The 15,520-nt window shown below is 42.4% G+C and overlaps 1 protein-coding gene across 1 annotated transcript in view; it reads left to right on the forward strand.

Annotated features, from left to right (window-relative positions):
* MFSD1 (major facilitator superfamily domain containing 1) overlaps nucleotides 1-15,520 on the forward strand; it is a 49,301-nt gene that overhangs the window by 25,496 nt on the left and 8,285 nt on the right. The window contains exons 12-15 of the mRNA XM_018553966.1: nucleotides 1,513-1,610; nucleotides 2,349-2,461; nucleotides 4,505-4,552; nucleotides 4,767-4,827. Coding sequence (XP_018409468.1) covers nucleotides 1,513-1,610; nucleotides 2,349-2,461; nucleotides 4,505-4,552; nucleotides 4,767-4,827 — 320 coding nt within the window. The remainder of the gene's footprint in view (nucleotides 1-1,512; nucleotides 1,611-2,348; nucleotides 2,462-4,504; nucleotides 4,553-4,766; nucleotides 4,828-15,520) is intronic.

Consider the following 15,520-nt stretch of genomic DNA (forward strand, 5'->3'; position numbering starts at 1 on the left):
GGTTACTCTTCGGCGCCTCCTCTGGCTTAAATGCTGGTCGGCTGACCAGGCTTCCAAGAAGGCTCTGACGGAGCTCCCCTTTACGGGGGAGCGTCTGTTCGGGGCTACCTTGGATGAGATCATTAAGGATTTGACGGGCGGTAAGAGTACCTTCCTACCTCAATCTAAAAAGCCTAGGGAACAACGGCGGAAGCCGGGTCCTTCCTTTTCCGCGCACAAGCGGCTTTTTCGTCCGCCTCCGCCCTCGGAGAAGGGCGGGAAGTTCAACAGACTGCCGCCTTCCCAGGCCGCCAAACGCCACTGGCAGCCCAGGAACGCCAAGCCCCAGGGTAAGCCCCCCTCGGCATGAAGGCCTGCCCCCATCCCGGGATTCCAGGGTGGACTGCCTTCCTTGTGTCCGCGGCCTGTCCACAGGAAGGAGAAGGCGCTGCACTGTCTGGACGTTGTCCGCACCATCTGTGTTTATCTGAGTGCTACGGCTGCGTTTCATGAATCTGATTCCCTGTTTGTCGTTGCAGATGGCCCTCGGAAGGGCCGGGCTGCCTCGTCGGCCACCATCTCTCGATGGATTCGCGACACGGTCTCTCAGGCGTATGCTATTAAGGGGCGTGAGCCTCCTTTTTCTGTTACGGCCCATTCTACAAGGGCTGTTGGGGCATCTTGGGCTTTTCGTCATGGTGCCTCCGTTTCTCAGGTCTGTAAGGCCGCGACTTGGTCTTCTGTTCACACCTTTGCCAAGTTTTATAAGGTGGATGTTTTGGCATCTGCGGATGCTGGTTTGGGGCGCAAAGTGTTGCAGGCGGCCGTTTGAGGGGATTTTTTTGTTTTAAGTTGGGTTTGTTGTTTCTGTTGGCCCACCCCTCTTTTTTGGTACTGCTCTGTGACGTCCCTACAGTACAGGATCTCCGATCTGTTCCCTGTGTCCTTCAATGAACGGGAGAGAAAATAGGATTTTGGTACTCACCGTAAAATCCTTTTCTCTCCGTTCATTGAAGGACACAGGGCCCGCCCCTCTATATGGGGTGTACTCCTTTACTGCTTGTTACTAAACTGGAGACTTGTCAGCAGGTGGGGGGTTTTGGCCACCGGCAGGGGCCGCCCCTAGGCTGTGATTGGTCTTTAGTTTTGTGCCTAGCGTCCTTCTCCTGCAGGTGGCGATATTACCTACAGTACAGGATCTCCGATCTGTTCCCTGTGTCCTTCAATGAACGGAGAGAAAAGGATTTTACGGTGAGTACCAAAATCCTATTTTTAAACCCCTGAGCCCAAACTAAAGCACAGTACCAAACTTATTTTCAGTGTTGGCACTTTGATATAAATTTGATTTTATGTTGCAGTTTGGGCACTCGGGTTCAAAAACGTTCACCATCACTGATTGTACAGTATATTGCACCAGTATTCTATCAAAACGGCTTTCATTATTTTTAGTATTGTAAACTCCGACATCTGAGCTGATTTAAGATCTGCTTTAGGAGTCTTCTGCCTTCCTGAAATATGACTGTTTTCCCACAGAGCTTACTGGGCGTTTCCTATTCTCTTTTGGCCTGTGCTTTGTGGCCTATGGTAGCATTTGTGGTTCCTGAACATCAGCTGGGTACCGCTTATGGATTGTAAGTATGATTTTCCTTCTTTTACACAAGATATTGTTTGTTTGCTCATGGTCCACATGGTGGCCATAGTCATTCTGACCTCTTAAGGAAGAAGTCTCACCTTATTTTGTGCAGCTCAGTCATCTAACGCTTACAGCGAATGTAACATTTTATCCCATGCTTCTGTGTACAGCAGAAAATGAGAACTTTGGCAGTTCACTGTTCTACATTCCTAACCACACACATTGCAAAGGAGACACACTCCTGATTGATGGCTTTTATCTCACTGTCCCTGCAATTTTCAGACACAAGCAGAGTCATTGGAATGCAAAGGAAGGGGGAACACTATTACAGTAATCGGCACAGGCGATTTCCAACCGGAGTGTGGTTGGGAATGGAGGAGTGAGCTGTTAAAGTCTGTATCTCTCAGTTTCTGGTGTACACAGAAGCATGGGAGAAAAAGCAACATGCTCTGTTGGAGTTAGGTGACTGAGTTATGAAAAAGACCTTTAATTTGATATTTGAGAATTTGGCATTTAAATCTGTTTCAAAACCACTGTTGGAAGTATCCACTCCCTAAATTGGGTTGTTTACTAGTTTTTGGGCAGTTTGTTTTTTAATGCAGAAGTACCCCTAGATATCTTGGAAAAACCAAATTGGTTACATGCACCAGTAATTGTTAAAAAAATAATTTAGGTTTAAAAATCATGCATGTCTGTCCTGTATTACCTCCTTATTTTATTTAAATGTTTCTTGCAGCATGCAATCCATCCAGAATCTTGGTCTTGCTATTATTGCCATTGTTGCTGGTGTCATTCTGGATTCCCGTGGCTACTTATTCCTTGAAGTCTTTTTCAGTGCCTGCATTTGCAGTAAGTCTTGGCTGTCCTTGGCGTGCTTTCATCATTCACATCTTGGTGGGTAAAGTCTGGTCTGATTGTTCCTGATGAGTATCTCTAGAATTGAGTTTTATTTCATCTGTAAGAGGAGACAGTCATGCAATTTAAAGCTCGCTAGTGGAAGTGTTATTTTGTTTATGTGAAATCCAGATGTAATAGATATATTGTAAATAAAAAAGGCCATACTCAAAAAAGATGGCTTGACCATGTGCAAATACACATTGGGCCAGATTAACTATTTCCATGCGCCAAATCTTTGATGCACGGAAACATGCATACGCCAAATGATAGTTCATTTTGGTTAAAATGACAGATTGCAATGTGTGCCAAATAATGGTTTAGCAAATGAGTTTGACAATATTTGGCACAATAGAGGTGTGCAGCAGTGTGCCAAAAGGATGATGGCATAAGACAGTTCTAAATCATATGATGTGCTAAATAAACTATATGCTCTGTGATGAAATAGTTTAGATGACTAGCAATGCATCAAGCTACTACAATAAAACTACTGATCCTCAAAATCCTTGATGGCAAAATGTTCTAGATCAGTGTTTCTGTGAAGTTTCCTTTTTTTTAATTTTTATTATCCAAGGCATGATATAGCTAGTAGTAGTTGGTCACATTGAAGACTTTGTGCAGCTTTTCCAAGCCACTACTTTAGCTCTAATGAGTGTCAGGAACGTACTCCAGCAGTCGTCCCATTCATTGGGGGTCAATTTTATAAATGTTTTCCATCAAGATTCACACATTTTCCTAATTAGATTCTGTTTCAAGATTGTGTGACATCTTGGTTGAATGTTGTCAAATTGCGTGAACATTTATAGATACCTTGATATAAAGAGGTCTGTAAGATGTGTAACCCTTGGATTTACAGCTGAAGATATGACTTGTTTGGGTAGGGTATAATGCCATTATGTGTTGGACAATTTTAAAGGGTAACTCCACTTTTGTGGAGGAAAAAAACAAATCAATCCTCTCTGGGTGATCTATATACATTGTAAGTATTTTAATAAACTTTGGTAGTTTCCTGCCTGTTTCTGTTCTGGAGAAATTGAAGTTTGTTTTACCATGTCCTTTCCAAACTGATTCCTGATTGGGAGGGTCTGGGTTCATTATGATCAGCCGGTGGGCTTCCTGTGTTGTAATAGTGAAAGGTGCAGTGTCGGCATGTTAATAGTAGTAATTTAAAGGAGAACTATGAGGTGAGTGCTTTCAACTCATCCTCATAGAGCAGACCTGTGACAAAGAAGTTGTCACAGGTCGGCTCTATCGATCGGGAAGTGAGCAGAAGCATGCAGCCGATCCGCTCACTTCCCGATCATCTCCATGCAGTGAGCGGTGACTGTCAGTCACGGCTCTCTGCAGGGATTCCTCTCTCCCCTCTTCGATCCTTTGGCGAGGGTTGGAGGAATGAACGGGGGACGGGGCGGGCAAAGCTGGCTCTGCATCTAAATAGGCAGAGCCAGCTGTCACTCGCGCAGCTGGGTGGATCTCGGCAGTATTGTCGGGATCCGTCCCGGCTGCGGTGCTCTCAGTATATCGCGGGCAAAAGCCTGCTATATACTGAGCTTTTGGTCACAGGAGAAGGTTACTATATGTCCTCCCGTGACCCTAAAGTGAACTATGGGGGGAAAAAAACTTATTTCTTTTTGAACTCTTAGGGAGTATCTCACCAAAAATGAAATTCCTATTGCAACGGAAGCCAAAAATTGTTCTTGTATCTTAGTGCAGACGTCTGGGAAATTCAGCCAGCCAATCACAGAAGCAGGAAGTGACATTTCTAGCTATGTGTACAGAAAGACTCCAGGTTGCCATATAGCATTTCATTTTTTTGACAGATCTGGAACATTTATAGCAGCTACAGTTTTAAATGGAAAGGCCATTTCCAATAACATTCTAAAATGGCTTGTGCAGCAATTATGCTCTATTCATTAAAGTGGAGTTGTCCTTTTAAGCAATAATATTTGGTTATTCCCTACATTCAGAACTACTTTTTTCTTTTTCTTTGTTTTGTAGTGGCCATTATAGCAGTTGTAATGCTGTACTTTGTGAACCTGCTTAGAGGTAAGTAAGCAATATTTTTTATTAGATTGGCTAGGAATGTGCATTATGTATATTTTGTTGGAAATGATAAGACATAAGGGGCTTCTTGTATAAAAAAAGATTGAGATAAAATGGAGTTGCCAATTTAGTTTTTTCCTTTTACACTGTACTATACTGAAAGCATAACTTGAGAATAGACTGGTCGATCATTCACAACTCAATCTTTTAATTGTAGGTGGAGATCTTAATTTATCTACATGGGAGAGGGAAAAACTACAGAAACAAGCAGCCATTGAGTAAGTACCAATAGATAAATAGAATCGAAAAGATATATTGCTTGCTATGAAAATTGTGACTTTGTCAAGCATTATAAATGTCTGTGCTTATGTTTGCTCTTTGCTTCTGCATAGCTCTTTGTGTGTGCTACACCACATCTTTGTAATGATTTCTTGTGCAACTTTAATTATAACCTCTTTTAAGGCAACGTTCCAGCCAAAACCTAGATTAAAGTGAGGAAAGAGCAGAAAGCGTCAGGTCTTTTTTGCTGTTTGTGTCCACATTGGAGTGTATTTTCCCCTTACAGCCTGTTCCAGTGATGGTGGTCAGCAACACAGTATCTCTCCAATGGACACACCGTATAAAAACCTTTTGGGTTAGAATTGCTCTTTGTTTTCTGCACTTTCTTAGGCTGGGCGTTTTACTTTACTTGCTGCCATTTATACTTTGGGCTTATGGCTCCTATGATTTTGGTAGGGAACCTGTTGCTCTTCCTAAGCACCTTTTTGTACAGATATGTACATAATTAGTGTGGCTGTCCTGTTTTTAAAGTGCTCCTTCCACGTTTTGACACTTTTTTTTTTTTTTTTTTTTTATAGTGGTCGCTAATTTTTTGCACACATGTGCTAGCTAAAATGTGAGCCTATGCACTGTAATCTCGTAGGTTAGCGATACGTTTGGGATCAGGCCAGTAGTTGTCTAACCAGACCAGTCTTTTGACATAGCTTTTGTATGGGCTTTTTGGAACTCATGGCAGGTATTAAAATAATGTGGTAACAGCATGTTCAGTATATCACCAAGGTGTTTATATACCAAATATAGCACTATTGGATCAGTATGGAGGCTGTTCAGTCTATCATTTTGTAGTTTTTTTTAGTTTTTTTAATCGGCATTTAAACTTTTCTGCCAGTCCCTCCTGATTAATCTTCCCGCCATCTTGTAAGCAAATGGAGCAGTATGAATCTGGTTTTTAGCGGTTCATTTTGAACCTGCACACAACGAGGAGTGGGCTTCAAGTTTTTCTGCTGGTTGTGGACACTCACAGAATGTTTTATGCTTTGGCATGCTTGTTAGAACAAATGCGTGAATGACTATAATATAGTCCTTTAACATTAGCCTAGTATTTTTTAGGTTAAAATCAGCCTCCGGGGAGATTAAAGGCGGAACTCAAGGCAAAAACCTAAATACACAGCTAAAATCCATTTATATGAGAGCTGTTTTATCTGCTAAAGGATTTGTGTTCAGTAAGTTCTGAGATTTACATAGTCTTGTCAGACCATACAACCAGGTCAGTGGCCTGACGTTTCTCTGCTGCAGGGAAAGCAACAGCCGTCCTCCCGCTGCTGTTGTGGTGGTTTTTTTTAAAATCCCTTATTACATACCTTTTATTCCTGAGGTCTTCTGGCTGGTCACTAGAGGTCTTCTGGCTGGTCACTAGAGGTCTTCTGGCTGGTCACTAGAGGTCTTCTGGCTGGTCACTAGAGGTCTTCTGGCTGGTCACTAGAGGTCTTCTGGCTGGTCACTAGAGGTCTTCCGGCCTTTTTCCTCTTCAGCCTGCTGCGGTCTTCAATACTGCATACAATGTTAGCGCCACTACTGTGCAGTATTGTATGGTGAGCCCGAGGCCACGCAGAATCTTGAGCTCTAGCTCCACACAAAAACCTTTCTCAACCAACATTCACATAACTGCAATTTGTATAGTCAACCTGCCCCCACGTGCCAGTATGCTGCTCTGCTGATAGTTCTTTAGGTCCTGCCCGCCTATTGTGGGATGAGGACATTCTTAATCAAGAATATTGAAAAGTAGCTGGAGACAGCATTGCATTTTGTAGAAAGAAGAATATTGACAAGTTATGCTGCTGAATATCTGTTACTGCTATGAGTTGTGGTATTAGATTAACCCACAGGTTTGCTTTAAAGTGACACTAAACTCAGGAGTTAAACCTTCAAAATGCATTCATACACAAACAAAATACAGTTTGGTTCATAGTTGGGATACCTGAATGCATTTTTAGGATTTTACTCCCGAGTTTAGTGTCATTTTAAGTGGCTTTTTTTGTAGTATGCTTGTGGCACAGTTCGTTTACAGAAAACAGATTTAAAACTCTTACGACAGTATTTTCCCAATCGGTTATTTATTATTATACAGGATTTATATAGCACCAATAGTTTGCACAGCGCTTTACAATATAAGGAAGACATTACAATCACAATTCAAGACAAGATGGCAAGGAGGGCCCTGCCCGAGAGGGCTTACAATCTAAAAGTTATAAGTGCAATTTTTCTTCATAGGTGAAATACTGCGATTCTTGAACTCAAATATGCACATTTCTTTATGCTGGTGACTCCATGAGTATTGGTAAAAACCTGTATCGTTGTTGGCCCCTGAGGGTCAGGGCTGAGAAAATGCTGATGAATCTGTCTTGTTGATTGGAGTATACTAAGCTATTGGATGTATGCCCTAATTACAAAAGGTGGGGCCCATCAGGTTTAGCATAGTCTAGGAGATGAACACCGTAGGCCTGTGACATTGTGTATTTTTTGAGCCAGTTGTTGGATTTGGTATCTTTGCAGGTTCTTGTTAAAAGGATGTGATTTATATAAGGGAATACGACTTGCTCACAATAGCTTGTTTTTATATAACTGGAGTGCAAGGTTCTGGTTTTTAAAGGTTTATTTTTATTTTTTTAATGGCCTTTTGTTTCACTAAAATATTTTCCAGCGCCATTAGTCTTTATAATAAACTTTTGTGCTTTTGCAAATCAGCTAATATTTAATAGGTGTGCTTCTTTTTTGTGCTTTGCTTCTCTCCACTGCATCTTCCAGGATAAAGAAAAATATGTCCCCTTGTACGTATCGGTTTTGTAATTGTTCTAAAAATGAAAAGTTTTGTGAACCCTTAGCAGTTTTTTAGATGTCTACATGCATGTCTTCTAAAATTAGGTCCAAGTATTAATAATACATTCAAATTTAAAGTCCACACGGCATTTTACATTGCTATATCTTTTATCCGATAATGATAGGTCGGGTATACACGCTTCTGTTTTCTTCATTCAACCTGCTGTCTGAACAAAGAAAATAGAACAGATACCCCATCAATGCTTGCGAGCTGTTACCTTTTGTAATAGGCTGCTGCTTTCAGAATATCTGAACAGAGCTGGCAGCTTATTGGCTGCTAGCTCTGTTCGGCCCTCAATTTTCCGACGTGCTCTTTTGATCATTTGGTAAAGGGATGCCGGCCAGAAAGGTGCTGAAAAGTGTCGCCCATGCATCGAATTTCGGTCAGTTCAGCAAAACCAGACGAACTTTGAAGTGTGTGTACACCCAGCTTTAGGCAGTTAAGATCCCTCAAATGTGCCAAAACACCCTAGGGTGACCGCCAAGGATCTATAGGCAACTCATGTACTTCATAACTTCCACGTACATTTTTTCCCTTATAGCTGACTAGTAAACAAATGTTATGTTCTTGGTACATGAGCGTGTACCATGGAAGAAACCCCTGCTCCTGTACCACTTGGATATTCCACTGCTGTACTAGAGGAATGTTCTCTGGACAAATGGGATCAAATTTGAACTTTTTGGTAAATGTAAAGTATATAGCGTTGTGTATCGCTCCTTGTCCATTAAAACCTCATTCCATCTGGGAATCATAATACAGTGAAATACAAAGGGTGGAGAGCTGCTTTGAAGCAACATTGTCTAGACCGCTTTCAGTCATAAAGTGACAAATTCTACATTCTCTAAAGATATTCTATAGCAGAATATCATGCCATGTTGGAGCTAAACTACAGGTTTTAGACGAAGGTTAGCTCAGATTATAGATCAAATTTCCTAATGATTTATAAACTTCCCCCCACATTTGTACATACGATCCCCATAATTACTTTGAGCTCTGTTTCATCTGTTTGTTTACCTAGTCTTCCAAAGCCAATGCATGTTTCATCATGAAGGTCCCTGAATTGCTTTTATTTGCATTAGGACTGTAGGAACAAATGGGGATAGTGTTGATTTATCCTGGAAATCCGCTTTAATTTCTGTGCTTTGGCATGCTCGCAAAGATGGTGTGTTTGCAAAGGTAGCAAGCTGTAGTGCAATGGTGCTGTAAGTTTTATATATTGTGAATGTATGTACATATAATGATTTAATCGATTGTACAGCAATGTTTCTAACAAAGTACATGTTCCCAAAGTGTTTAAAATATAATGACCTTGACGCCACTGCTGTTTAATTAGGGATGCACCGAAATTTCGGCCGCGGAAAATGGCACTTTTGGCAAATTGCCGAAAGTGCCACGACAGCCAAAAATTCAGTGTATCCCAGTTTCTCTTCTCCCCGCTGGGTGCCGGTCTGTGTGCCTTCTGATGCAGCCCCGGTGCCCAGCGGGAAGGAGAGCAGCTTTCAGGATGGAGAGCGGCACTGTGCGGTGACGGCTGACATTATTGCACGAGGCCGAGCTCTCCTCCCTCACCTTCCGCCTTGGCCTCCTGTGTCAGGATAGAGAGCGGTCCCGGGCAAAGACAGCTGTGATCTGTCACAGGAGGCAGAGTTTTCATCCCACACCTCCTGTGTCAGGATGCCGAGCGGTGCGGTGACGGCTGTCATGGTTGCAGGAGGCAAAGCTCTCCTCCTGCACCTCACGGGTCCGCCTCCTGTGTTAGGATGGAGAGGGCTATGGTGCAGTGACAGTTGTGATCAGTCACAGGAGGCAGAGCTCTTCTCCCACACCTCATCTCCGCCTCCTGTGATTGGAGGAGAGTGCTCTGATCTGTCACAGGAGGTGGAGCTCTCCTCCCCCACTGCCCGCCCCCCTCCTGTGAGAGCCGGATGGAAAGCAGGTACACAAACACCAATAAGCTGATCGGTGAGTGTTTGTAAATGACTGGATATAGTGTGCTTACTATGTCCTAGTTATGAATGAATGGGAAGTCATCTACAGCACTTCCCATTCATTCATGATTGTGGTTATAGTAAGTATACTCTATCCACAATGTATGAATGAACAGGGGCACTCAGTATAGAGGCTTCCTGTTCATTTATAACAGGGGCTGCAGGCAAGGAGTTTGAGGACTCGGTGTCTTCAATCTCTTTCTATTTTAAAAGGGAAATATCAGGGGTCGGTTTAGACTCCTAATATTTCCCCAAAGCCCCCCTCAGTAAAGTAAAACAAAATAATAATTTAAATTTTTTTTAAAAAGATTGGAAAAGTAAAGTCATTTTCGGTTTCAGTTTCGACCTGACCAATTTTTTGTTTTCGGTCTCAAAATTCCTTTTTGATGCGTCCCTAGTTAAAATGTATCTGGATATAATTGCAGTGACCCATCACCCTTCTTTTCTTCTGTTCTCTAATAGTCTATGAAACAGATTTTTCTACATTTGAATAGATTACGAAACCTCTGTGAGATTAGTATTGCTGTATAGTATATGTGGAGGGGGGGATTTTTTTCTTACTTTCTGTTATAGTGACACCCAGAAACAAAGGTGTTGCCAAAACGGGAAGTGTATGGCAAGCTTTCAGGTTGGGACAAGAGGTAAAAAAAAATCTGACGAAAGTTGCAAACATTCCCAACTCTGCTAAACATATGTAACATTACTGTTTCTTTCACCATCCGTAGCAATTCCCCCTACTTTGTGTCCCGGTCAATAACTAACAAGGTAATATTTCCACCTAGAATACCTAACGGAAGTTCTAAAGCTGGCCATACGCTGCTTGAATTATGGCCGAGTCCTGCGGACTAGGCCTAAATTTGAACAGTGTTTGGCCCTGTCGTCACTCCTCTGTCCAACAAAAGTTGATTGAGAAAAGGAGCCGATCTGAAAATTCTTGGCTGAACGGAGGACTGCAGCCACGCAGGTGTGGTCACTGTTTGGTTATTCTGACAGCAGCATACCTATCACTGTCAGAAGCCTGTTGGGCGAATTCCCTTATCCATGTGGTTTAGTGTGAATGGGGAAATCAAGCAGTTTTTCTCATTCATCCCCACGGGCTGAAAAGAAAAGCGGCTCAATTCCCCAAAAATGAATGGTGTATGGCGAGGTTAATTCTTACCCCTATATCTAAAATTAAAGAGAGACATTTTACTTTGTTTTGATCTTCAGTCCTTCTTTTAAGTAGTTGACCATTTCCATACCCCTTTCCCATAGCAAATATCCTGCCACAGAGAGGTATGAGTGATGAGAAAAAAGAACCGTGTTATTTAATACTGTGCTCTAATACAATACCACAAAATGCAGTAACCCAATACTAATCTTTCATGTTTTTCCTCAGGCGACTACAGTAAAGTAAAATCCAAATGGCTGCTACACATTGCAGTTTGCTCTACCTTATGACAAAAAGATCATCCCATGTTAATCCAAATAATAGGGATGCACCAAAATTGAATTTTTAGACTGAAACCGAAATGTCAAAATATAATATATATATTTTTTTCCCCCAGCCTTTCTAAAAAAATTTTTTTTTTTATTTTTATGTTCATTCACAATCTGGAGATAGTAAATATTTATTATCAACTCTGTCATGAATGGACAGGAAGCTTCTGTATTTAGCTCCTGTTCATTCATAAAGTGAGCAGATAGTATTTACTATCACCATTAAGTCACCATTCATAAATCATCAGGAACTGATGGATAGCACTTCCTGTTCATTCATATCTGGGGACATAGTAATCACTATGTCCTCAGGTATTTACACACACACTGAGTGATTAGTACTGATAGCCAAGTGTTTCTGATATGCTCTCCATCCTGGCTGCTCCGCCCCCTCCCGCCTGGCACCGAAGCCAAGCTCTCCTCCCAGCACTCTCTCCTCCCCACTGGGCGTTGGCAGCTGTGTTTCCTCTGCCGACACAGGCCGGGGAAAGTGGCGGGGATCAGTGGGGACACAGACCAAAGCTTGCAGCTGGTGCCCAGTGGGGAGAAGAGAAGCTGGGGGTGCACCTAATTTTTTTTTTTGGGAGCTTATTGGCTGCTAGCTCTGTTCGGCCCTCAATTTTCCGACGTGCTCTTTTGATCATTTGGTAAAGGGATGCCGGCCAGAAAGGTGCTGAAAAGTGTCGCCCATGCATCGAATTTCGGTCAGTTCAGCAAAACCAGACGAACTTTGAAGTGTGTGTACACCCAGCTTTAGGCAGTTAAGATCCCTCAAATGTGCCAAAACACCCTAGGGTGACCGCCAAGGATCTATAGGCAACTCATGTACTTCATAACTTCCACGTACATTTTTTCCCTTATAGCTGACTAGTAAACAAATGTTATGTTCTTGGTACATGAGCGTGTACCATGGAAGAAACCCCTGCTCCTGTACCACTTGGATATTCCACTGCTGTACTAGAGGAATGTTCTCTGGACAAATGGGATCAAATTTGAACTTTTTGGTAAATGTAAAGTATATAGCGTTGTGTATCGCTCCTTGTCCATTAAAACCTCATTCCATCTGGGAATCATAATACAGTGAAATACAAAGGGTGGAGAGCTGCTTTGAAGCAACATTGTCTAGACCGCTTTCAGTCATAAAGTGACAAATTCTACATTCTCTAAAGATATTCTATAGCAGAATATCATGCCATGTTGGAGCTAAACTACAGGTTTTAGACGAAGGTTAGCTCAGATTATAGATCAAATTTCCTAATGATTTATAAACTTCCCCCCACATTTGTACATACGATCCCCATAATTACTTTGAGCTCTGTTTCATCTGTTTGTTTACCTAGTCTTCCAAAGCCAATGCATGTTTCATCATGAAGGTCCCTGAATTGCTTTTATTTGCATTAGGACTGTAGGAACAAATGGGGATAGTGTTGATTTATCCTGGAAATCCGCTTTAATTTCTGTGCTTTGGCATGCTCGCAAAGATGGTGTGTTTGCAAAGGTAGCAAGCTGTAGTGCAATGGTGCTGTAAGTTTTATATATTGTGAATGTATGTACATATAATGATTTAATCGATTGTACAGCAATGTTTCTAACAAAGTACATGTTCCCAAAGTGTTTAAAATATAATGACCTTGACGCCACTGCTGTTTAATTAGGGATGCACCGAAATTTCGGCCGCGGAAAATGGCACTTTTGGCAAATTGCCGAAAGTGCCACGACAGCCAAAAATTCAGTGTATCCCAGTTTCTCTTCTCCCCGCTGGGTGCCGGTCTGTGTGCCTTCTGATGCAGCCCCGGTGCCCAGCGGGAAGGAGAGCAGCTTTCAGGATGGAGAGCGGCACTGTGCGGTGACGGCTGACATTATTGCACGAGGCCGAGCTCTCCTCCCTCACCTTCCGCCTTGGCCTCCTGTGTCAGGATAGAGAGCGGTCCCGGGCAAAGACAGCTGTGATCTGTCACAGGAGGCAGAGTTTTCATCCCACACCTCCTGTGTCAGGATGCCGAGCGGTGCGGTGACGGCTGTCATGGTTGCAGGAGGCAAAGCTCTCCTCCTGCACCTCACGGGTCCGCCTCCTGTGTTAGGATGGAGAGGGCTATGGTGCAGTGACAGTTGTGATCAGTCACAGGAGGCAGAGCTCTTCTCCCACACCTCATCTCCGCCTCCTGTGATTGGAGGAGAGTGCTCTGATCTGTCACAGGAGGTGGAGCTCTCCTCCCCCACTGCCCGCCCCCCTCCTGTGAGAGCCGGATGGAAAGCAGGTACACAAACACCAATAAGCTGATCGGTGAGTGTTTGTAAATGACTGGATATAGTGTGCTTACTATGTCCTAGTTATGAATGAATGGGAAGTCATCTACAGCACTTCCCATTCATTCATGATTGTGGTTATAGTAAGTATACTCTATCCACAATGTATGAATGAACAGGGGCACTCAGTATAGAGGCTTCCTGTTCATTTATAACAGGGGCTGCAGGCAAGGAGTTTGAGGACTCGGTGTCTTCAATCTCTTTCTATTTTAAAAGGGAAATATCAGGGGTCGGTTTAGACTCCTAATATTTCCCCAAAGCCCCCCTCAGTAAAGTAAAACAAAATAATAATTTAAATTTTTTTTAAAAAGATTGGAAAAGTAAAGTCATTTTCGGTTTCAGTTTCGACCTGACCAATTTTTTGTTTTCGGTCTCAAAATTCCTTTTTGATGCGTCCCTAGTTAAAATGTATCTGGATATAATTGCAGTGACCCATCACCCTTCTTTTCTTCTGTTCTCTAATAGTCTATGAAACAGATTTTTCTACATTTGAATAGATTACGAAACCTCTGTGAGATTAGTATTGCTGTATAGTATATGTGGAGGGGGGGATTTTTTTCTTACTTTCTGTTATAGTGACACCCAGAAACAAAGGTGTTGCCAAAACGGGAAGTGTATGGCAAGCTTTCAGGTTGGGACAAGAGGTAAAAAAAAATCTGACGAAAGTTGCAAACATTCCCAACTCTGCTAAACATATGTAACATTACTGTTTCTTTCACCATCCGTAGCAATTCCCCCTACTTTGTGTCCCGGTCAATAACTAACAAGGTAATATTTCCACCTAGAATACCTAACGGAAGTTCTAAAGCTGGCCATACGCTGCTTGAATTATGGCCGAGTCCTGCGGACTAGGCCTAAATTTGAACAGTGTTTGGCCCTGTCGTCACTCCTCTGTCCAACAAAAGTTGATTGAGAAAAGGAGCCGATCTGAAAATTCTTGGCTGAACGGAGGACTGCAGCCACGCAGGTGTGGTCACTGTTTGGTTATTCTGACAGCAGCATACCTATCACTGTCAGAAGCCTGTTGGGCGAATTCCCTTATCCATGTGGTTTAGTGTGAATGGGGAAATCAAGCAGTTTTTCTCATTCATCCCCACGGGCTGAAAAGAAAAGCGGCTCAATTCCCCAAAAATGAATGGTGTATGGCGAGGTTAATTCTTACCCCTATATCTAAAATTAAAGAGAGACATTTTACTTTGTTTTGATCTTCAGTCCTTCTTTTAAGTAGTTGACCATTTCCATACCCCTTTCCCATAGCAAATATCCTGCCACAGAGAGGTATGAGTGATGAGAAAAAAGAACCGTGTTATTTAATACTGTGCTCTAATACAATACCACAAAATGCAGTAACCCAATACTAATCTTTCATGTTTTTCCTCAGGCGACTACAGTAAAGTAAAATCCAAATGGCTGCTACACATTGCAGTTTGCTCTACCTTATGACAAAAAGATCATCCCATGTTAATCCAAATAATAGGGATGCACCAAAATTGAATTTTTAGACTGAAACCGAAATGTCAAAATATAATATATATATTTTTTTCCCCCAGCCTTTCTAAAAAAATTTTTTTTTTTATTTTTATGTTCATTCACAATCTGGAGATAGTAAATATTTATTATCAACTCTGTCATGAATGGACAGGAAGCTTCTGTATTTAGCTCCTGTTCATTCATAAAGTGAGCAGATAGTATTTACTATCACCATTAAGTCACCATTCATAAATCATCAGGAACTGATGGATAGCACTTCCTGTTCATTCATATCTGGGGACATAGTAATCACTATGTCCTCAGGTATTTACACACACACTGAGTGATTAGTACTGATAGCCAAGTGTTTCTGATATGCTCTCCATCCTGGCTGCTCCGCCCCCTCCCGCCTGGCACCGAAGCCAAGCTCTCCTCCCAGCACTCTCTCCTCCCCACTGGGCGTTGGCAGCTGTGTTTCCTCTGCCGACACAGGCCGGGGAAAGTGGCGGGGATCAGTGGGGACACAGACCAAAGCTTGCAGCTGGTGCCCAGTGGGGAGAAGAGAAGCTG

This window comes from Nanorana parkeri, unplaced genomic scaffold (genome assembly GCF_000935625.1).
Source record: "Nanorana parkeri isolate BGI_ZX_2015 unplaced genomic scaffold, ASM93562v1 scaffold136, whole genome shotgun sequence".
Classification (NCBI taxonomy): Eukaryota; Metazoa; Chordata; class Amphibia; order Anura; family Dicroglossidae; genus Nanorana; species Nanorana parkeri.